Below are 24,603 nucleotides of genomic sequence, written 5' to 3' on the forward strand. Positions count from 1 at the left end.
GTACGAGACCCTTAGCGGCAGTACTTCCAAGGCAATTCCCACGCAGGTACTTCGCAGTCCCGTATGCAGCCAAGATAATGAAATTCAGTGAGATTTCAGCCATTCCATTAGAGGAATTCCTTCACTGAGTTGTCAGCCCCCACGCGACTGGTACAAAGGTCACACAGTATACTCGCAAGCATAACGCGTCCAGCAAGTAAGACACATGCGCTGACTCGCTCAAATCCTTTTCCGCCCTCAGGAATGTCCGGTATGCTAGAAAATCCCTACACGTAACAAGCCCGAGTAGCTTGCCCGGAAAGGTGTGACAGGGCCTAAATACGGTTGCGGGTAAAAAAATATAGTTTCCAGCACGTAGAAGATTTTCAGCGGGCGAACAAAAATGTTTGCAATTTTCATTCACGCCTTGTCATACCGTACGGGGGAACTTCTGCGGCTTAACTTGCGGGGAAACAAATTTACTCCCCGGAGCTCTCCGCAGTTGGTCCGCACCTGACAGTATCTAGCGCGTAGTTGCCCGGAGGTGCTCACGCAAGTCCGATTTAACCGCAGCCAAGTTTTGAGCATGACCAAAACTTTTTTCCGGGTGAGTCCCGGGAATGCCCGTAGAGGTCCACGCAGAACGCCAGTACGAGACCCTTAGCGGCAGTACTTCCAAGGCAATTCCCACGCAGGTACTTCGCAGTCCCGTATGCAGCCAAGATAATGAAATTCAGTGGGATTTCAGCCATTCCATTAGAGGAATTCTTTCACTGAGTTGTCAGCCCCCACGCGACTGGTACAAAGGTCACACAGTATACTCGCAAGTATAACGCGTCCAGCAAGTAAGACACATGCGCTGACTCGCTCAAATCCTTTTCCGCCCTCAGGAATGTCCGGTATGCTAGAAAATCCCTACACGTAACAAGCCCGAGTAGCTTGCCCGGAAAGGTGTGACAGGGCCTAAATACGGTTGCGGGTAAAAAAATATGCGTGCGCACCTCCGGGCGACTACTTTTGAGATACATGCTAGGTACTGTCATGTGCGGATATCTACGGGGACCTCCTGGTAGTCAAAATTGTTCTTTGCAAGTCGCACGCAAGGCTGGTGTGACACGGCCTTTAAGGCCGTGTCACACCACTACGCGGGCTTTTGGCGAAGAGGTAGTTTCCAGCACGTAGAAGATTTTCAGCGGGCGATCAAGAATGTCTGCAATTTCCATTCATGCCTTGTCGTACCGTACGGGGGAACTTCTGCGGCTTGACTTGCGGGGAAACAAATTTACTCCCCGGAGCTCTCCGCAGTTGGTCCGCACCTGACAGTATCTAGCACGTAGTTGCCCGGAGGTGCTCACGCAAGTCCGATTTAACCGCAGCCAAGTTTTGAGCATGACCAAAACTTTTTCCGGGTGAGTCGCGGGAATGCCCGTAGAGGTCCACGCAGAACGCCAGTACGAGACCCTTAGCGGCAGTACTTCCCAGGCAATTCCCACGCAGGTACTTCGCAGTCCCGTATGCAGCCAAGATAATGAAATTCTGTGAGATTTCAGCCATTCCATTAGAGGAATTCCTTCACTAAGTTGTCAGCCCCCACGCGACGGGTACAAAGGTCACACAGTATACTCGCAAGTATAACGCGTCCAGCAAGTAAGACACATGCGCTGACTCGCACAAATCTTTTTCCGCCCTCAGGAATGTTCGGTATGCTAGAAAATCCCTACACGTAACAAGCCCGAGTAGCTTGCCCGGAAAGATGTGACAGGGCCTAAACACGGTTGCGGGTAAAAAAATATGGGTGCGCACCTCCGGGCGACTACTTTTGAGATACATGCTAGGTACTGTCATGTGCGGATCATCTACGGGGACCTCCGGGTAGTCAAAATTGTTCTTTGCAAGTCGCACGCAAGGCTGGTGTGACACGGCCTTTAGATTTTTTCTCCGAGCGTGTTGGGGCTCTCGCTCAGTCTGTGCCATTGCGCAACTTACTCTGCGCACTTTTTCCTCGGCAAAAGGTCAAACAGGGTGCGCGCAAGGCATTGTGACGTCACATAAACAGTGTTTGAGATCGCGGTTGCGTTTATAAGAGAAACACTGTTTCTACAGAAACACTGTTTTGAAACGCACTATTTTGTGCGATTTGAAACAGTGTTTCAAAACACTGTTTCAAATCACGGCTAGCGTTTATAAGATTTTTTCGAGCTAGAGTTACTGTTTGGCCAGAAACAGTGTTTCAAAACACTGTTTCTGGCCAGAAGAAAAATCTTATAAACGCACCCACCCACACGCAGATACTTGGCATTCCGCACGAAACGAACCCGGCCATGCTCGTCGCCGGTAACCCACAACACGTCTGATTTTTTTCGTCCTTGTTTTTAGTTTAGCACATGAAACTGGCATGGTGGTCCCTTTCGAAGAGTATAATTTCCTAAATCTGTGATACTGAAGAAACCGGAACATATCATACTAAAACTGCTTTAATTTGCCAAAAAAAAAATACTGATAATAATAATAATAATCCTCCCAGTAATATCTTTCATGCGCGATTTGCATGGATAGTAAATACATTTACCTTTACATTTACAGCTGCGCTGTTTCCTAGTTATGACGTCGTCTCCATAAAATCAGATCGGAAGCCTTTTTTCCGATTTTGGCGAAGAAGCGCTCTCAGAATCTGCAGTTATTTCTTCATGATTATGTATATATAGCGGAAGACAAATGTTTTATCTCTCGAGTTTATCTTTCGAAGAATTGAAACAGTCTAAAATCTTCAAAAAATTGCAGTCCCTCTTTCAAGGAGACCTCCGGATGATTTTCAGAACATAACAGCTATAAATTAATTTTACTGAATACAGAGTTTCAAATTTATAGCAATTGGGATGAAGAATTAAAATGTTTTTTTAATTCATAACAAATTGCAATGAACAAGGATTTATAATGACATGGCAGCCTCAACATAAAAATGCATGAGTTGGGGCTCAAGGAAGCAGATCAAAAGAAGAAGGTATCCATAGATTATACACGGGTGAACTTGTTAACCCGATAAAGCCCAAGCTATTTTGGCCCTTTCAGGCCCAAGGGGGACACATTGTGCCCCCCCCCCCATATAACTTCTTTATTTATGATGTGTGACCTTCATATTTGGCACATGGGTAGAGCAACTCATACTCTGCATGACCCAACTTTTTTAATTTCTCAAGGTCATTCACTGAGGGCGCTATTCACCAAAATGTAAAGAATAACATGGAAAATACGCTGAAATCATGTTTTTTTTTCTTTTTATTTTTTATCTCCAGTAGGGCCTATATATGTTTTTATTTTACATCGATCATTTTCATATTCATCAAAAAGGAAACGCAAGTCAACCTTGACTATTAGTTATGGTTGAATTTCTCAAGGTCAACATGTGGGAGCGCTATTCATTACAATATAAAGAAATATAATGAAACCTATGACGTATTGCTTGGAATGGGTATATATATTGGTATCACATTTCAAATTTCTAAAATATTGAATTTTGAGTTTACAGATTGATAATATGATAAACAAATGATAATTACAGGCAAAGCTTGTGTGAAGATAACACATAATAAAAGGGTAGTTTTGAAAAATGCTGTATTTTCGATTATTTCTATTATATCTATTGTGTGATGTCTATGTCATGAAAGAAAGGAAATAATACGAAGACCATTTCAGGGTAATTCACAATCATATTTACTTCACCATTTGGTCCTTCAGCAAATTAGAGCAAAGAAAAACCCCATTTCATCCATTATCATATTGTTCATTGAAATTGGAACAGAAAATCAAGCAAATCTGACGAACATGGTTGTTCGTTTATATATATAGCAATATCAGACATAGCTAAATTATATATCAAAATGTTTGCAATAAGATTCTCGGAAAATTCACCAAATTTGGTTGAAATCAAGTAGAGGGTGTAGGAGTGGCAAACGAAAATATGGTGGGGGCACAATGTCCCCCCTCCCCCCCCCCCCCCTTGGGCTTTATAGGCTTAAGCAAGTGGTATTGTAATGGAATTACACTGATACATTTTTTCTGAAATATGTGAGGCTTCCATGTCATCAACACTGTTCAGTGTAAGTTGTTTAAGATTTTCAGTGTTGGTTTCGCTGCTCAAGGACTACAATAATTTCAAAATCTATAATGGCTACATGGAGCTGTCGATTTATGTACTAGCTTGACCTACATGATTTGAAATTATGAACATCGTCTGGAATGCCATTTTTCACCCTTGCAGATATATATATTTTTTCATCCTTGCAGATTGGTTACACAGCCTACTCAATCCTTATCATGGCTTCCTACTGGATGACGGAGTGCATCCCGCTGGCCGCCACCTCCCTCCTCCCCATCTTCCTCTTTCCCGTCTTCGGCGTCATGCAGTCAAAGGATGTGTGCAGCAAGTACCTGACCGAGACCAACGCCGTCCTCATCGGCGGGCTCATGGTGGCCGCGGCGGTCGAGCACTGGAACCTGCACAAACGCATGGCCCTTCGAGTGCTCATGCTGGTTGGAGCGAAGCCGAGATGGTACACCCATATCACCTTCACACCATGTTCTTTGCTATCTCACAGAAATGTCACTTCAGAATTACTGTAATCCGCAAATCAGTGTCTATTCCTTTCATGAGGCATATACAAAAAAAAAAGTGTTTCCGTAATTGTAATACGAAGTGCAAGCCACCTACTCAGATCACATTCGGTAAAATACAATTGAAATAATTTTCAAAATGTAACTCAATAAAAAAAAAAAAATCAAAATGATGTAAGAGCATCTCTTAACCTCACATCTCGAACATTATACAAATGATGCACAGGATAGAGTGCGTTAGTGTAGGCGTATAGTGCACTCGAGGGTATTTACAATTGTGAAACATGCACGAGGCGAAGCCGAGTGCATGTTGCACTACATTGTAAATACCCGAGAGTGAGCTACGCCTCCACTAACGCCACGAAATAATCCTGTGCATCATTTGTTTTATAAAATGGGTCGAAAATTCGAAAACTAACAGCATTTTTCAGCGTTTTTCACGTACCTTTGAGGGTCAAGACGTCCGAAGATGTTCGTCCTAAACATTTACGCACGTCGCACTCGGAAATCCCGCACATACAGTATGATGGGGGGTTGGGTTTCCGGACACTTAAGTTCCCGCATGAAAACTTACTTATTTTACATAGAATATGCACCCTTTACCTTAAAGACTTGATATAGACTCCTCATATAGGTCTACTAGACAACATACTCTGAAAACGGCGTGAGAATTAACCTGCTAAATCGTTGGATTTGCCCTTCAAAGTGACTCCATGTACGCGTCCGGTCCCACAACGCTTGGTCTACTGTACTGTACAAAGTGTACGTAAGTAGAGTATACGTACGCCAAACCTGTGCCACACATGTTATGCACAAGGGAAGAAAGGCCGGCCGGCCGGCAGCCCGAACTAGAAGTTGTTTACAGGATTGACAGCGCGTATGCATGCAATTCAAAGGAGCCGCCGCGCGCACAGACGATTGGCAATAGGATTTAACACGCAGTGCAATGGGACTGAGTAACCAAGGCACACGTCACTCATTTCAGCGCTTCCTATTGGCTACATTCTTGAACCCATTTTATAATTCACATTAACAATCCATCATGTCCTTTCTCCTTTGTGCATGTTATCAAATAATTTTCTATACACGTTGACTTGTATCGTTCTGTGAGGATTGTGATTTTATTGGATACAGTTTCGTTACTTCTTGGGCTCGTTAAGATAAAGTTTCGTTCATACGAACATGAAATTGAGGTTCGTTATTCCCAAGGACCGTTAATCCTAAAATTGAATAAGGTTCGTGACTCCAAGGGTTCATTCGTAGGCAACTTCTTTTTAATTTCGGATTAACGAACCTTTGAATCAACGAACCTTATTTCATTTTAAGAATAACGAGCCTGTGGATCAACAAATCTTATTTATTTTCGGCTTGAGGTAGCTGGAATCTTCAGGATAATAAACCTTTTTCGTTTTCGGATAAATGAATCTTCGGAGTGACGAACCTACCATATAACGCCATAAACGTTCGGATTAACGGACCCTATTTCATTCTTGGATTAACGAATACGTATAAGGTATAAGGAAAGTGTTTTTTTTTTCAGAATAATGATCCTTCGGAGTACCGAACCTCATTTTGTATTCCTTTTAACGAACCTTCGGAATGTCGAATTACATTGAAAGGTTACATGTATAGGTGCTACAAAAAGCATTTCCCACCGTCTTTTGATCCTTAATATTAACTGTCATTAAAAATTATTAAAAATTATACATCAAATAACACTGTCATTGATATTGATCTATATCGTTTTTATATCTATTATTAACATTATGTATGTTATAGAATGTAGCATTGTCGACATAATGTATACATTGCAAAGCATGAGATTTCAGGTGTATTATAAATGTCGTTTATTGTGCATTGTGAGGTTAATAACATAATTTATGCACTTGAAGAGTTTGTTTGCAAAAACCGATAAGTCCATATTTGTCGAATGGAGATATTTGCCATTAAAGGTCAAGAAAAATAAAGAGAATAATAAGAAAGTTTTTGCTTCTTTTGACCATAACTTCAAAAATGTACCTTTATATGTAGTGACCAATGTATCATTTAAAAGGAATCATTTTGTACTTTAGGACAGAGACCTTACTTCAAAATCTTCAGAAATGGAATTATCGGTTTTTGCAAACAAATTCTTCACTTGTTTTCTACTGAAATGCAAATCTCTACTTGTATATTACTGTTGATAATGGAAAATGATGAACTCTAAAAATCAGTAAACCCTCGCCACTTTTCTTCATCTTGCAAGATCGATATCACCATTTCTAATCTGCTATGACTGAGAACTATTGTCTGTTGCTCTCACCATTGTCATTTTTACTGTCCTTACTTCATCTCAAGGTTGATGTTCGGATTCATGATCACCACTGCCTTTCTATCGATGTGGATCTCGAACACGGCGACGACGGCGATGATGATCCCCATCGCTCAGGCCGTTCTCGACGAACTTCAGGACGCCCCCGACGTCACTAGTGATCATAAAGATGACGACGCGAAGAGAGACGGAGTGGTAAAAATGGGCTTCTTAGCAATAGGATATGTTCTGCTTGAACTATACACCATGGTGCATGGAAATCAGTGTGAATACTGAGTTCAGTGATGCCTAACACGAAATGATTTTTTTTCTTGCCATGCAATGATATTTTCACATAAAAATAATGCAGCATGGAGAATATGGAGGCTGCATATTCGCGGACAAGAAAAAAAAAAAGAAACATTTTTCCTCCCACCCATGTGCTATGTGGGTTTTATATTTTGTTTTGTTTTGTTTTGCCCTTTGTTTTGCCTTTTTGTTGTGACGATTACTCATCACTCTTATCATTCTCTTTGCTTCACACAAGGATGGTTAATGTGTACTAAGAAATCTGTATACTTTTTTTTTTCCTGAAAGTGCTAACTGCGCAAAGAAATATTGATATCAGGGCCGGTGCCTCGTTTTTAAAAGTAGGGGCCAAGTTTAGAGTTCTGGTGTCTCAGAAGCTGTTTCACCGGCTTTTACAGCAACTCCCCCCCAAAAAAAACAAAAAAAAATGATATATATATATATATATATATATATATATATGAATATAGTTATATACATGTATATGTAAATAAATAAATAAATAAATATATATATATATATATATATATATATATATATATAACATTTTTCTTGTGCCACTTCCGGGGTAAAGAAGTTGGGGGCCCAAGTGGTTAAACCCTATTTGTATTCCTATGTATTATGCATAAAAGTGTGCATGCTTGTGTGTGTGTGTGTGTGTGTGTGTGTGTGTGTTGGGGGGTGGTGTTCGCCCCCCCCCCCCCCCCCCCCCCCCGGTTGCGCTGGCCTTGGATAATACGTGATGTCTTGGTATTGGATTTAAGGAAATGAAGGTATGTAAGCTTGAAAAGGTGTGCCACGTACATGTTTCAACTCCCTTTCAAGCTAACAAAAATAGGTGAAACGCTGTGTCTTCTTACAACCTGCTGCTGCTAATGTCAATCTTTTCACACCTTAGGTCTTTGTGCTTTGGTCTGTTCCTTCACGTAAATTAAATGTACTCGTATTCTATCAGAGCAAAAGTGTTATGTACATACATGTATTGATTTGATATTTCATTACACTATCCTGACAATAGATTTAGTTTTATTTCTTTGCCAAATTACTACTGATCACTAAATGTTGTACAGAGTGCATTACAGGAATGCACACTCCGGGTGACCGCACTGTCACTTGTCATGGCATAGGTTTGGTTGAAATTACAGTAAAAGGCGATTACATGTAGCTCACAGAGGCATTGTGTCAATCACCCCGGTTTGACCCTAATTTCGACCAATTTATTTGACTTGTTATTCTGTATTCACTGAAACTTCATCCATATTTCAAGCACGTAATATATGATTCATGATGGCGTTATTTACCTTGACAGGAGCCCAGAAAAACGGAGTATAGCGAAATCCAACTGATGGATATCTGCACCAGTGACGTTGATGATAGGTAAGAAAAATACGATAACTGTTCAATACATACAGGAGCGCAACAATATGACCTACAGGTGGGAAAATAATTCATGAAGAACGGTCAGATTTTATTACGTCTTGCCCATGGAGGCTTACAGTAATTTCACCTTATTAGTCATCCTCGAAATAAAAACAGAATATGGTCTTACCTTAGATTACAGAAAAATTTTGTTTTAAAAACATTGATATTTCATTCAGCGATGTCAGCGTTTCTTTTCATTCTTTTGAAAACCATACAGGCCTGGGATAGTTACTTTATGTAAACTGTATTGAATATTGAGATTTCTTGTGGCATCGGTGTATAAGGATTTGTCTACATAGAGTAAATATCAAATGTACATTGTACAAACACTCTTTATGCTCTAAGAAGGTATTAGCCACTTTCTAGTTCACTTGCTGCAGATACGCCTTGATGAGATTTTGAAAACAGGCATCCGATCAGTCAGTGGTAATGATTGTGTTCAATTTTGAATGCAGAATTTCAAAGCCAAAACCTTCCTACTGACAACATTTGACTGAGAGAAATCTTTAAAGAAGTTTTGATTGTATTTTGTCAAAACTTGGAGTCCTTGCGCTTGCATGAGCACAACACCTCAGACCGTTTATCATGGCCTAAGACATGAGGGACGTTCTACATACCGTATGCTTAAACTGTGCCTACGTACGTGAGACTATATTCCTGATGGAAGGGGAAAAAGCTACTACGGGTGGACGCAATTTTCAATCTATAGACAGGCCTATAAGTATGACAAGATATACCACAGTAGTTATGAGGGAGTTGCATAAGATCATCGAAAAAGAGGAACGCGCAGTAAAATTGATGCGAAATAATTGTCATTGATTTTTTACGTCTAGAAAGCGTGACAAAGATTCTCTTTGTTTCAAACACCGCGCTCCCCCATTAACTGCAAAATTCAAATCAACTTTCACTTCCAATATCAGAAATATTTTTAGCAGTCGATATTTGTATATTACTTCAATAAAAAAATGCAATGACCCGACGAAGCTAGTAAGTGCTCAGTTGGATTACGTCGATACAAGTGAAAATTCAGGCACACCATTATATAGATAATGACTGGCGGGGGAGGGAATTAACATACCGAATGTTCCACTCGAAGGGTTTGAAATGCTTTTTAGGGGGGTTATAAGTCCCGAGACGAAGTTGAGGAACTTATAGCCTCCCGAAATAGCATTTCGAACCCTGTGGGTGGAACGTTTGGTACATGTTCCCGATAACAAATGTCATCATCTGTTATATCATTATTATGGGTTAGTCAAATCACACTTTCGTACGCATTACAATAACCGTCATCTCCTTTTTCACATTGTATAGAATATGCGAATTTATCCTATCGACTGCGTGAAAAATATGATCGTTCAGTCGTTTGTCATTTTGTTACGTGAAAATGTTTTCCCATGGGAGAACATTACAAAAATGTTCTGCCCATGGGCGAACATAACCAATGTGCCTCAATCACGCGACTGTGTTTAGCCAATCACTAACCGGTATTTGACTAACCCGTTAATTATAACAATACTTATTTTCTTAATTCGGTGATTCACATGTGCATAAACAAAGTGCAGACATTCCTATCTCCAATTCATATTTCATCTCACAATTTTCAGTTCCCATGAATCCGGCGTGGTGGATGATGACTTTTCTATGGTGATCGCACCACCACGACCTGATCCTGAGGCCGACGATCAGGCGGATTGGAGCAAGTCAATTAGGTAATTCACATGCTGCATAAACAAAGTGCAGACATTCCTATACCCAACATATCGTTGGAATGTCATATTCTCTTTAAAAACAAAGTCTCTCTGTATTCAACATCACCAAAGCAACTACTCGTTTCATCTCATAATTTTCAGTTCCCGTGAATCCGACGTGGTGGATGATGACTTGTCCATGGTGATCGCACCACCACGACCTGATCATGAGGCCGACGAGGCGGATCGGAGCAAGTCGAAGAACGAGTATCGGCTGCTCTGCAAGGCCATCACACTGTGCATCCCTTACGCCGCCACTATCGGTGGCACGGCCACGCTTACCGGCACTGGACCCAACCTGGTTATCAGCACCCAAGTTCATACGTAGGTATAGGTCTTGACAAACTTCACTCGTATTAAGGCGGTATCACACCTCCTTGCTCATATCACCATTTTTCAAAGTTTATGCGTACCTTAACCGTAGCTGAAAGCGCGTAAATGTTGCACAGCCCGACAGAAACATGACCTACCAACCAAGCATTGCTGTTTATGATACGATGGGCCGATAATAACAGCTAGCGGCAATCGTTAACACGACAGAGCAGTATGTAATAGACAAAAATACATCATTCAGATTGATGACTTTTGATGGGTTGTTTTTATTGCTGTTGGAGGACAAATTGCCCTTCATTATGTTCATGGACGTAAATAAACACCGATTATGCATCGGCGTAAATCCTTAACGAGGAGTTGGGGGGGGGGGGGGGGGATGATCGGTGATAGTCACCATCACAATCGTGATTAAAAGGGACCATAACAGGACCGGTGCAACAGTCGGAGTGGAGGAGGGGAGGAGAAGCTTGGTGGGGGCTGCCCTCCCCCCTCCCCATCAATCGATTTTTTGTTTGTTCTTGTTTTTGTTTGGTTTTTACTTGTCAGCCGACTTTCGGCGGAAAATTCACCTCAAAAACATGAAGACTCTTTTGTTGTTGTTGTTTCTTTTTTCTTTTGTTCGTTTGTTTTTTGTTCGTTTTTGTTTGTTTGTTTGTTTGTTTTTTTTTGCTTGACAGACGATTTGGACATCCCTCCCACTTTCAAAAACGTATAATAGCGTTAGCCTGCGCATAATGCGCAAATGAAATCGATAAAATGGTAATATGGATATCCATTTCTTTGTATGTAATGATATAGAAGCTATTTTCCTTTACTGTTAAAATACAGCTGTAGCTATTGTGTTTCTAAATTTTCTTGGTTTTAGTTAATTAAAGCAATCATCCCCAGGGGCATCGTTCCATTTTAACGATAGGGGGAAGGGGAAAACATGGACAATATGTGCGAGAGAGCGGGGCGACCGAGAGAGAGATGGGAATGGGAGGGGCAGGGGCGTCGATCCGTTTTCACAAGGGGAGGGGACTTGGAGTTGGAATATCTTTGCGAAGGAGCGGAGCGACCGAGCAGAGGGAATGTGTAGATCCTTTCTCCAACACGAGGAAGATTTTACATTTTCAGGCCTGAAATTCAGCAATCTGGTGCACACTTTTGGTAAAATTTTGGATTTTTCTCCTATCAAAAAAGTAAGAAAAAGAAATATTCACAGATAATTAAATGATTAAATCGTGGTATCCCAGCTCTTGTTTCGCGTGTGCGATATCACTATGTAGGCCTACTAGGATAATGATACATGGGGGTTGTCAGCAGAAGGGAAAGGTGTGGGAGGGAGTAGCGCACTCCCACATGACGGAGCTTTTGCATTTTTAGGATTGACATAGAACGATCTGATGCCTACTTTTGTGGAATATTCGGAAACTTGTCAATCCCCAATAAAAGTGTGCAGAGTTTAAATCAATGGATGGGAACAGAGCGAGGGAAAGGTAGATTAAAAGAGGATGAGGGAATTTTTAAATTTATGAGAATTGAAGCACATTGAAGCACATTTATGAAACATTTGGAAATCTGTCAATTTAAATGAGAACTAAGTCTCTGGGAAAAGGACCGAACGGGAGAGGGTGTGAGAGGGGTATCCCGCTCCTATACCGCGTGAGAGATTTTGCATTTTCAGAATTGAAATTCAGCAATCTGGTGCATACTCTGGATAAAATATTTGGACAGTTTTCTATAAAGAAAAACAAGAACATTTTGCTCATTTTGGGAATTATTGGGGGATAAAAGGTCACGATTGCTACCCCCCCCCCTCCCCCAGGATCGACGTCATTCACACGAGGGAGGCTTTTGCTTCTTGGAATATAAATTCACATAAAAACCAATCTCATAAACACATTATAGGTATTTGATGATGGAACTCGGAATGTTGTCCATCCTCGAAGTGTACTGTTTTTTTTTTTTTTGTTGTTGTTGTTAAGGGAAACCAAGTGGGGAAAGGGTTATTAAAAGAAGAAATCTTCTCCCACTCAGCTTAACTTTTGGTTGGTCTTTTTTTTTTCGGGGGGGGGGGGTTCTTTTAACTATTAAAGTGACAGACATGGTGCACACTTTAGATGAAACGTTTGGTAATTTGTCAATCTAAAAGACGAAGTGTGCTAAGTCTATTACAGGAAAAGGACCAAACGACTATCTAGGAGGGTGTGGGGAGGAGGTATCCCCTTCCCACTCGAGAGAGTTTTGCATTTTCAGAATTGAAACTCAGCAATGTGGTGCACACTTTGGAAAAACAAATATTTGGACAGTTTTCTGTCACAAAAAGCAAGAAAATTCTCGTCATGTCGGAAATCATTAGGGAACAAAATGATACGTTTCAGCCCTCCCCTCCCCGTCCTGCAGGATCGACGCCCCCTGCATACGAGGGAGCTTTTGCATTGTTAGCTCACCTGAGCCAAAGGCTCAAGTGAGCTACTGCGATCGCCCTTCGTCCGGCGTCCGTCTTGCTTCGTGCGTCGTGCGTCGTGCATCGTCCCCCCAAAATTAAGGAATCTGTAAAAATATTCTTCTCTAGAACCAGAAGTGATTGAGCTAAGTTAATACTATGAGTTAGTACATTGATGACTGTAGTTTCAAGTTTGTTCATGGCAGAATCAGGGGTGCCTCCCCCCCCCCCCCTTGGGACCCAGGGGTGGGGAGGGGGAGGGGTTATAATGGAGCCTAAATTGTACATTTTCATCTTCTTCTCAAGAACCCGATGACCCATTTTCACCAAACTTGGCAGGTAGCATCCCTAGGGGGTTAGGAACTTAATTTGTTAAAATGGGCACCATGTCCCACCCAGGGGGCCCCCAGGGGGCCCAAACCCCCAAAATTAAGGAATCTGTAAAAATCTTCTTCTCTAGAACCAGAAGTGATAGAGCTAAGTTAATACTATGAGTTAGTACATTAATGACTGTAGTTTCAAGTTTGTTCATGGCAGAATCAGGGGTGTCCCCCCTTGGGACCCAGGGGAGGGGGGTGAGGAGGGGTCCTAATGGGGCCTAAATTGTACATTTTTATCTTCTTCTTGAGAACCCCATGACCCATTTTCACCAAACTTGGCAGGTAGCATCCCTAAGGGGTCAGGATCTCAATTTGTTAAATTGGGCACCATGCCCCACCCAGGGGGCCCCAGGGGGCCCACACCCCCAAAATGAAGGAATCTTTAAAAATATTCTCTAGAATCAGAAGTTATAGAGCTAAGATAATACTATGAATGAGTACATTACTGACTGTAGTTTCAAGTTTGTTCATAGGTGATCCAGGGGTGCCCCTCTTGGGGGTAGGGGTGATGGGGGTGGGGGTGGTTGGGAAGGTCCAAATGGGGGCCTGAATTGTACGTTTTCATCTTCTTCCTGAAAACCTCATGATGAATTTTCGTCAAACTTGGCAAGTAGCATCCCTAGGGGTCAGGATCTCAATTTATCAAAACGAGCATGCTAAAAAAATGCATGCTCTAAGGATTAGAACCAACACTTGCTGTCGGGCGAAAGCTCGGTGGTCTAGTGGAGATGACGCCTGTCCGGTGATCAGGAGGTCGTAGGTTCGAATCCTGCTCGAGTATGTACCCCCATGATTTTTTTTTTATCATGGCTACTACTAAAACACTGATCAATTCTGTGCTTATTTAAGTCGATGTAGGGCAATTTGTCAATCAGTTGCAAACTCGCTAATGTTCTAAACTCTCTCCCGTACATATACAGTCTTTACGGTCCGGAGGCAGGGCTGAACTTCGGCACGTGGATGATGTACGCTTTTCCCGGGATGGTTGTTTGCTTGTTGCTCTGTTGGATCTGGCTTCAGATCATGTACCTCGACTGCTGGTAAGCAAGCAAACATCTCAGTCAGCTGTCAACACTTGGGCCCGAATTCACGAAGGTGGTACAAATGAAACCATGGTTTAAACCATGGACAAAAACCATGGAGCGCCAAGTGTCGCACGGAATATTTCGTTACGAAATTGGTCATTTTTCGTCAACGAAATGACCGTTCCGTAAACGAAATTATCATTTCGTGGACGAAATGTTCATTTGATTACCAAATGTTGTCATTTCGTTACAAAATAATCATTTCATGGACGAAATGACCAATTTCGTAACGAAATATTCCGTGCGACACTTGGAGCTCCATGGTTTTTGTCCATGGTTTAAACCATGGTTTCATTTCTACCACCTTCGTGAATTCGGACCAAGTTGAATAAAAAAGCAAAACAATCAAACAAACCTTTGATATACACACTGAGGAGAATACAAGAATTCACCACGGGATACGAAATGAGTGACCGCTGGCCGCGCTAGGCAGGTGGTCGCTATATAAAGGATTTTTAAGACAGCAATTTCGTGGGGATTTTTTCGGTGGCCGCTATGAGCAGGTGGCCGCTATAAACAGTTGACGGCTTAGACAGGTTGCACCGTATGTTATTTGAGACTGACAATACAAAGGAAAAAAAGGAAAAATCTTCAGTTTCCGGTAAAGGAGGTTGCTTAAAAACAGAAATTGTCATTTATCATTTTTTTAGATAATAATGTAATACTAGTTGTCTAAACTCTTCGTCATTGAATATATTTTGAGAGTCTGTTCAGACTTATGGTTTATTCATTTATTGTTGTCTATGTCATTATTTGATATGACAGCACAATCATATACGTTTGGGATGTTATGCTTAACGTGAAAAGGACTTAATGGCATGCTTAAGCCCTCTGCATGCACTGGCATGCAGGGCCCTCTGGCAAAGCAGTGGCAGCACCGAAGAGGCTACCTTGGATAAATAAAACCCCTATAATCAATATCACTATCATTATTATTATGGATATATATAGACATACCATCTCAAAAATATCCAGAAATGGTTGTCATGACCACATGGGCCCCATTTCATAAAATATATTAGGTTAACAATTCTTCCTAGAAGGGCAAGTTCTCGTGGCAACAGCCAATCAGGAAAGACGATTCTTGTCGTTACCATGTCATACTATACTTGCCGTTGCAGCAAAACTTACCATCATGTCAACTTCCTTTTGTAAAAATGGAACCCAGATATTGTGGGATTCCTTGACTTAGTATATATAAGAGAATATCAAAATAGATGATTATAGAAGCAACCTTTCACGACGTGACTCTCTAGGCAGTGTGTCATAGATGAACTGCTAACCCGATTTAAGTATATAAAGCAAGAGAAAAAGAAGGAAAAAAATTCAATACTTACCTATATAGCTTGCCCGCAAGGGTGAAGGGCGATTGCAGCATTGGAGTTTTCAGCAAACAACATGATTATTGTTTCTGCCCAGTTCTGTTTTGAACTTGATACATTCCTAACAGTTCTAGGTTTATCAGCTATCGAAAACAGAGTTCTGCCACGCTGGTTTATCTCACGATTTCCGTGTGAGAAACCTTTTGCTGTTGAAATAAGCACCACTATTTCGACGTGAAGGAAGTTGTATACAATCCTGACACAATATTGACAAAAAGGTTTAGAAATGTCAACTTTTTGGTAGTATTTTTGAATATGACATTTTCACGAGTATTCGCGAAATCCTACCTTTTCTCATTTGAAATGTTTCCTTTCTCTACACCATGCAGTTGCTTACAGAGGACCAGTAAAAACATCGGAAATGCTCAAGAGGAGCGTGCAAAGGCGGTGATACGGAAAAGTTACGCGGAGCTGGGCCCAATGTCGTGAGTAGGATATACAATTATTAAGTTTTCTTGTGTTGCTCCCATCGATTTTCTTTTTCCGGAGGCTTGTTGCAAGGGGTGCCTGCCACGAGTCTGATAAGCACGAGTCTTATAAAACCGCCCACGAGCCACGTGCACAATAGGCAGATAAAGGCTCATGAGTCAGACACTACAGGCAAACAAGGCCCACGAGTCCAACTTTCGTTACATTACGGAGCTTACTGTACGCTATGTTGGTCTCCTTGATCTTTTCTTCTTCTATTTTCCCCAATGTCTGACTCGTTGATCTTGTGTGCCAAAGGTTGGACTCACGGGCCTTGTTTGTCCAGTGACGATCTCATGGGCTGTATATGACTTGTTTCTGCTGTATGACTCGTGTTTTTTTTCTCAATGTTGAGCTCGTGGGCGATGTGACTCGTGGACATAGGGCTCGTGGGATGACCCATATGCAAGAGCAGACGAGCTGATAAATCTGGATTTACCAAGTTCCAGCAACTCGTGCTGTCTGTATTTTAAGCTCCATTGCATTTATGCATATTTTGCCTTGACTTCAGAAACAAAAAATTGAATGTTTTAAGAAGAGCAATCACCCAGCATTCGGAGCATTGCGAGTTTTGGCAGCGTTCAAGTTTTCTGTCAGTATAAATCAGGCCTACATTATAGAATATTGTTACGGTCCCAGAGTTAGGCAAATTGGGACTCCACTTGAAAGTTGGTAGGGCAAGTCTTATGGGCGGACACATTAACTGGGAACATTGTTTGTATCTGTGGTTCTTCCTTTCCCCTTACCACGGACGAGCCCCCTACAGTTTATCATCCCCAAGTAGACTCCCTGTCCCCAGACCAGACCACAAATGGTCATTGGTAACGGTCACTGTAGAATACAGTCATTGCATACAAGAAGGTGATGAATGATGCTTTGATAATGTAAGAAATTAAGAGTGAGTGTTGAGGAGTGTATCTTGGGACGCTGACTGGAGTAAAAAGCAGTCTTGGAATGAGCAATGGCGTGTCAAAGTCATGTAATCTTGCGATCTCGAATAAAAGACTACTTTTGAGACATGAACCATCGAAATGACTGGTTGCCTGGTTTCTTCTTGTGTACGTCCTTTAGAGTTTAACTCTAACTGTTTTGGGTACCAACTCGGCGGTCCCAACAATATAATGTTGTTATGTACTAACTCAGTGGGTGACAATTAGTGCCGAGGAAGTGCTAGCGGTTTTTGTGCCGTGATGATCTTGATCTGTAAAAATATGTACTTGTTCGTTAAACTTAATGTGATGTCGGAAACGTGTTTTAATGTAATGGCCTCAAGCGCATTGGTTAGAATTCGTAGGAACTGATGGATGCGCTTATTAACTTAATTGCGTCGTAAATTGTTTGGTTATAACAGTGTTTTATAGTTCTCTGTATAACCAGAAGGTATTCAACGTATCTCTGATTTAGATGTGGACGTGCTATGTAGAAACAATCTGCTTCTACAATGGTTCCCACCACACACAATTTTATTTATCTGTCATGAATGTAATGTACTTGAGAATAATTTCAGTTGATTTTGTGCCATGTAAATGCTATTTGTACATTCGGCACTTATACCTTATAATTTATGTGTTTGTCATGGACGGATGTTGTAAATACAACACTGTCTGATTTGTGTGAAACTTAATAATAAATGAAATGAAATGAAATGCAGTGAAATGAAATGAAATGAATTGAATTGAAATGAAATGAAAGGAAGTGAAATGGAATGGAATGAAGTGAAATGAAATGAAATGAAATGAAGTGAAATGGAATGAAGTAAAATGAAATGAAATGAAGTGAAATGAAATGGAATGAAATGAAGTGAAATGAAATGAAGTGAAATGAAATGAAATGAATTGAATTGATATAAAATGAAAGGAAATGAAATGGAATGGAATGAAGTGAAATGGAATGAAATGAAGTGAAATGGAATGAAGTGAAATGGAATGAAATTAAATGAAATGAAGTGAAATGAAATGAAATAAAGTGAAATGAAATGGAATGAAATGAAGTGAAATGAAATAAAATAAAATGAAATGAAGTGAAATGAAGTGAAATGAAATGAAATGAAATGAAATGAAATGAAATGAAATTGTTCATTTTTATTTCATTTTCACCCCCTGAGAAATTAACCCGGACCCTTCCCCGGTCCTAATCCTAATCCTCATCGTAATCCTGAACCTAATACTAACCCTAACTCAAACTCCTAACCCTAATCTTTACCCTAACCTCACCACTAACCAGTATTTAGCCGGGGTAATTGCCCTCTGGGGTAATTGCCCGGGTACGGATTCAGTTGATATTCATATCGAAGTAGACGGCACCATTTTGTGTGTTCACTTCATGCATCTTCATTTTGAGTGAACATACGACGATTTTTTTTCTCTCTCATTCACACACACACACACACACACACACACACCTTCTTTCTCCCCTTGCTCCTCTTAGATTAGCCGAATGGGCGATCCTGTTTCACTTCGTTGTTCTCGTGCTGCTCTGGCTAACACGAGATCCCAAGTTCGTCAGTGGTTGGTCCGTCGCTTTCGAGGATGGGTGAGTTTTATGATACACTGTATGGATAGTGCTTACAAATGGCAAGCTCAAGTCAGGCTTTACCTGCGGATCAAAGTTCTACATTACAGTCCATGCCCTTCTCTGGCCTAATAGTCTGGGTGCCAGAGGCTGAACCTTGTTTTACCGTCCACCCAATGTTTTTTGATGGTTTTACCCTATTTCGGGGGTGCTGAATCCGAATCCGGATGATGCAACTCTTGCATCCTTGAGGGTTTTGAGATATTCAAGATGGCCGCCAAAATGGCCGCCAAAACCGGAAATTCCCACGTATTTCCTTCTAAATAGTGAGATATTGAAAACAAGTGATGGTTTTACCCTATTTCGAGGGTGCTGAATCCGAATCTGGATGATGCAACTCTTGCATCCTTGAGGGTTTTGAGATATTCAAGATGGCTGCCAAAATGGCCGCCAAAACCGAAAATTCCCACGTATTTCTTTCTAAATGGTGTGAAATTGAAAAGAATTGATGATTCTCCCTATTTGGAAGGTGCTGAATCCGAATCTGGATGATGCAACTCTTGCATCCATGAAGTTTTTGAGATATTTAAGATGGCCGCCAAAATGGCCGCCAATTAAAACCGGAAATTCTCATGTATTTCCTTCTAAATGTTGAGAAATTAAAAACAATTGATGGTTCTACCCTATTTCGAGGGTGCTGAATCCGAATCCGGATGATGCAACTCTTGCATCCATGAAGATTTAGAGATATTCAAGATGGCCGCCAAAATGGCCGCCAATTAAAACCTGAAATTCCCACGTATTTTCTTCTAAATGGTGAGATGTTGAAAACAATTGATGGTTTTACCCTATTTCGAGGGTGCTGAATCCGAATCTGGATGATGCAACTCTTGCATCCATGAAGTTTTAGAGATATTCAAGATGGCCGCCAAAATGGCCGCCAATTAAAACCGGAAATTCCCACGTATTTTCTTCTAAATGGTGAGATGTTGAAAACAATTGATGGTTTTACCCTATTTCGAGGGTGCTGAATCAGAATCTAGATGGTGCAACTCCTGCATTGTTGAAGATTTTGAGATATTCAATATGGCCGTTAAAATGGCCGCCCAAAACGGAAGTTCCCAAGTATTTCCTTCTAAATGGTGACAATTTGAAAGCAATTGGTGGTTTTTATCTTATTTTGAGTGTGCTGAATCCGAAGCTCAGGATACAACTCTTGCATCCTTAAGGGTTTTGAGATAATAAAGATGGTCGCCAAAATGACCGCGAAAAACGGAAATTCATATGTAGACCCAGTATTTTCTTCTAAATGGTGTAAAATATAAAACAGTTGGTGGCTTTACACTATTTTGAGTTTGCTGAATTTGAAGCTCCAGTATACAGCTCTTACTTCCTTGAGGGTTTTGAGATAATAAAGATGGCCGCCAGAATGGCCCCTGAATGGCCGTCAAAAACGAAAATTTCCATGTAGGCCCTATATTACCTTCTAAATGGTGTAAAATTGAAAACAATTTGCGGTTTTACTCTATTTCGAGGGTGCTGAATCCGAACCTGGTTGATGCAACTTTCGTGTTTTTTTTAAGGGTTTTGAGATGTCCAGGATGACCGCCAAAATAACTGTCAAAAATTGGAAAATTTTAGGCCCTATTCAGCACCCTCGAAACTTGGTTGTCGAAATTCGTCCATTCTTTAGGGTTTTTAGACGTCCAAGATGACAGCCAAAATAAGTGGCAGAAATTCCAATGTTAATATATTTTTTTCGTAATGGTAAAAATTTTAAAATAAATTGATGTTCTTACCCTATTTCGAGGGTGCTGAAGGTCTTTGAAGGTTTTCGGACATCTATAAATGTCCTGTATGAACGGAAACTCCTTAACATGTTCTTATACTGAAATGGCGAAGTATTGTGCTCCAACGCGAAGCGGGAGATTAAACCCATGCAGGGTGAAAAGCAATAATTCGTATTCTTCAATTCAACTCAGTTGAGCGAATTTGTCAAATCAGCTAAAATTTATTGACAGTCAAACTGACTGTCACAATGGTATTGTAATATACTGAGATATTCCGATATGTCTCAAACGGAACTTTAATACCTACTGGAAAAAAAAAAGAAGTGATATTGACATCATACTGAAACGTACTAACGCAAAGAAAGATACGACTAAAAATGTCTTTATGCATAATTGTTATGAAATAATGCTTGTGGTCGCCAATAATATGGCTCCATAGATGTAAAGTTAATCCTTTTCGGCTACCAATAGAGTAAAATCAAATTATGGCATGTTGGTATTTGGTGTTGAAACTTGTCTTGTATTCTTACGAGTCTCGCCTCGTATTCTTGTGAAACTTGTCGCATATTCTGATTAGGTCATTGGAAATGGTTGCATCCACGACCACTATAGTAGATATCAATAAGGGTAATTTCAAAAACACTCTGCGCGATTATGGTATTCGTAAATACTGGATTATCAACTATTACCTTCCATGTTGTCGTTTGATTTTTATTCAGTTTTTTTTTTTTTTTTCACGGCGCGTTACCTGTGATTTGTCCGTCCCCTCGTGTGTGTTTGTAATAGATTATATGTACATATATATACATATACACATACATAATGTTACGTCATATTGAAGAAAAAATTAAAGCATAACAATAAAAATGTCCCACTCGTGTCTTCAACAATGTCATCAAGACCACCAAATAACCAATTTGAGTGTTCATGGATAAAGAGATTAAAACTGCTCATGGATTAAGGCAGGTAATGTTGGGTAATTTCAGTACACTTCTCTACATCACTATCACAATATGATTTAGATGAACATGTCTTGTCCATTAATTGTTAGTGTTCAAAACTTATCCATTATATTATGTAGAGGAAACAGTGTAATCTTGCAATTATTCAACCGCATCTGTAGTCTTGAAGGGTTAATTTCTGGCACACTTGTATCGTACCAACTCAAAGATATCCAGTAGAGCTGGTTTCACTGTGTATGACGAAAACCATCAATTGTTATCAATTTCTCACCATTTATAAGAAGGAAATACATTGGAGTTTCCGTTTCGGCGGCCATTTTGGCGGCCATCTTGACTATCTCGAGGTGCATCATCCAGATTCGGATTCAGCACTCTCGAAATAGGGTAAAACCATCAACTGTTTTCTATTTCTCACCATTTAAAAGCTAATACATAGAAATTTCCGGTTTTGATTGGCGGCCATTTTGGCGGCCATTTTGGCGACCATCTTGAATATCTCAATACCCTCAAGGATGCAAGGTTTGCATCATCCAAACTCGGATTCAACACCATAGAAATAGGGTAAATCCATCAATTGTTTTCAATTTCTCACCATTCAGAAGGAAATACATGGGAATTTCCAGTTTTAATTGGCGGCCATTTTGACAGCCATTTTGGCGGCCATCTTGAATATCTCAAAAACTTCATGGATGCATGAGTTGCATCATCCAGATTCGGATTCAGCACCCTACAAATAGGGAGAATCATCAATTATGTTCAATTTCACACCATTTAGAAGGAAATACGTGGGAATTTTCGGTTTTGGTGGCCATTTTGGCGGCCATCTTGAATATCTCAAAATTCTCAAGGATGCAAGAGTTGCATCATCCAGATTCGGATTCAGCACCCTCGAAATAGGGTAAAACCATCAATTGTTTTCAATATCTCACCTTTTAGAAGGAAATACGTGGGAATTTCCGGTTTTGGCGGCCATTTTGGCGGCCATCATGAATATATCAAAATCCTCAAGGATGCAAGAATTGCATCATCCAGATTCGGATTCAGCACCCTCGAAATAGGGTAGATCCATCAATTGTTTTCAATATCTCACCATTTAGAAGGAAATACGTGGGAATTTCCGGTTTTGGCGGCCATTTTGGCGGCCATCTTGAATATCTCAAAACCCTCAAGGATGCAAGAGTTGCATCATCCAGATTCGGATTCAGCACCCCCGAAATAGGGTAGAATCATCAAAAAACATTGGGTGGACGGTAAAACAAGGTTAGGCCCAAAAAGTGGCTTTGGCACCCAGACTATAAGTGTCCTTTTAATTCTTCGTTGCCACTCATTCCAGCCTCAATTTGTACAAACTACGGACATTTCAGATATCTCTTGCGCTTTATCTGCAGTGTAAACGAATTCACGTTGAAGGAAGACAAAACAATAATACGTAGTTCAAGTTCAAGTTCGAATTTATTCGTTTTTCCACAATAAAGTCATACAAACATAAGTCTCACTTTCTTGAGTGATAGAAACAATGCATGTAAATTCATACAAAGAAACAATAATGGGAAAAACTAACAGTATCAATACATTGCAATTGTTGCAGAGGTAACGAAAATGAAAGAATTGTCAATATGCACTGTGTGAAAAAACGGAGGGACCCACTAAAAAGACAATGCTTGTAGAGTGTGGGCCCCTCTAGTATTAAAAACTCGATGCAAAATTTGACTAAATATAGCAACAAAGCAGCACGATATCCCCGGCAGAGCACTTCATAAAAAGTATACCCCAGCAAAGTGCATACTGTTGTATAGACCATTATTTTCTTTTCATTGAAATTGGTCGCGTGTCGAGTGCCACGTAAGAAGTGATCCCTTCTCGGGAATAAACGATTTTAATTCTTTCAGGAGGCATATCACGACGCTAATCCTAAGATTTAATGAGGTTAACAGAATCAAGACCTTCCTCTATAATATGGCTCTCTATTTTTTCTTGTGTTTGTGTATTAGACCAGTATCTTTCTTTGTTCACAATATGCAGACTTAATTTCTGTAGTGTATACAATTACTTTACCGATGTCCCACACATCTAAATTTAATGTAAAGCTTCTTTGATGATCTAGATAAAGAAACTCACGTTATCACGATCTTTGAACATTGCATCCCGAAATTTTAATTGTGGTGTTTGAAATTGACAAATGTTGCAATCTACCTATTGTATACGTTTGTTATATTAAAAAAAAAAAGGTCTATTGATCGTTAATGTTCTGTTAAGGCGTGCTGTAGTTTTTGTTTTGTTTTTTACATGTTAGCAGTAAAACAATTGTTTTAATACATGTACAATAAGGCTGATGAAAATATGCTTAGTGTACTATAATTCCTGACACGCATAAGTGTTTTTAAGCAAACAAGTGATTAAAAAATGCATTTGGTCCTAAAGATCCGAGAAAAAAAGTAAATAAAGTCTTTAATGCGGAACTTGAACTCTTGAAATAAAAATTTCGAAACATGATTAAACGAAAACGATCACTATTTGGTTGGGAATCGCAAGTCTTAGTGGGCTAATTATCTTTGGTTGGTCAAAATATCTATCCGTCTCTTATTTTTGCAGCTATGTGACCGATGCCACGTCCGTGATGTTCGTGTCGCTGCTCCTCTTTATGTTCTCTTCTCGACTGCCTTACTTCTGCTCCAGACAGGGACGAAACGGTTACAAATCATGTGATATCAACCCTGTGTTCTACCCCAGTTCTTTATACGGAAAACCATGTAATTGTACGTGTTTGTAGAAACAAAAGCCTTGTGAGATGGCACTAGTTAACCTCTTCGAGAGGAATCAATATTCCCCGAGTAAATTCTGTAGTGAATGCAGAAAGAGACACCACGTGAAAGTTTGACAAAAATCTGACACGGAATCTGTTTAC

At 40.4% G+C, this 24,603-nt stretch overlaps 1 protein-coding gene across 1 annotated transcript in view; it reads left to right on the top strand.

Annotated features, from left to right (window-relative positions):
• LOC139739175 (Na(+)/citrate cotransporter-like) overlaps nt 1-24,603 on the top strand; it is a 48,033-nt gene that overhangs the window by 13,130 nt on the left and 10,300 nt on the right. The window contains exons 2-10 of the mRNA XM_071649789.1: nt 4,264-4,529; nt 6,928-7,096; nt 8,499-8,566; nt 10,216-10,320; nt 10,462-10,683; nt 14,421-14,540; nt 16,297-16,392; nt 18,863-18,967; nt 24,291-24,388. Coding sequence (XP_071505890.1) covers nt 4,264-4,529; nt 6,928-7,096; nt 8,499-8,566; nt 10,216-10,320; nt 10,462-10,683; nt 14,421-14,540; nt 16,297-16,392; nt 18,863-18,967; nt 24,291-24,388 — 1,249 coding nt within the window. The remainder of the gene's footprint in view (nt 1-4,263; nt 4,530-6,927; nt 7,097-8,498; nt 8,567-10,215; nt 10,321-10,461; nt 10,684-14,420; nt 14,541-16,296; nt 16,393-18,862; nt 18,968-24,290; nt 24,389-24,603) is intronic.

The sequence above is a fragment of the Diadema antillarum genome, unplaced genomic scaffold (assembly GCF_040938485.1).
Source record: "Diadema antillarum isolate AM-2024a unplaced genomic scaffold, OU_Dant_1.0 seq00000786_RagTag, whole genome shotgun sequence".
Taxonomy (NCBI): domain Eukaryota; kingdom Metazoa; phylum Echinodermata; class Echinoidea; order Diadematoida; family Diadematidae; genus Diadema; species Diadema antillarum.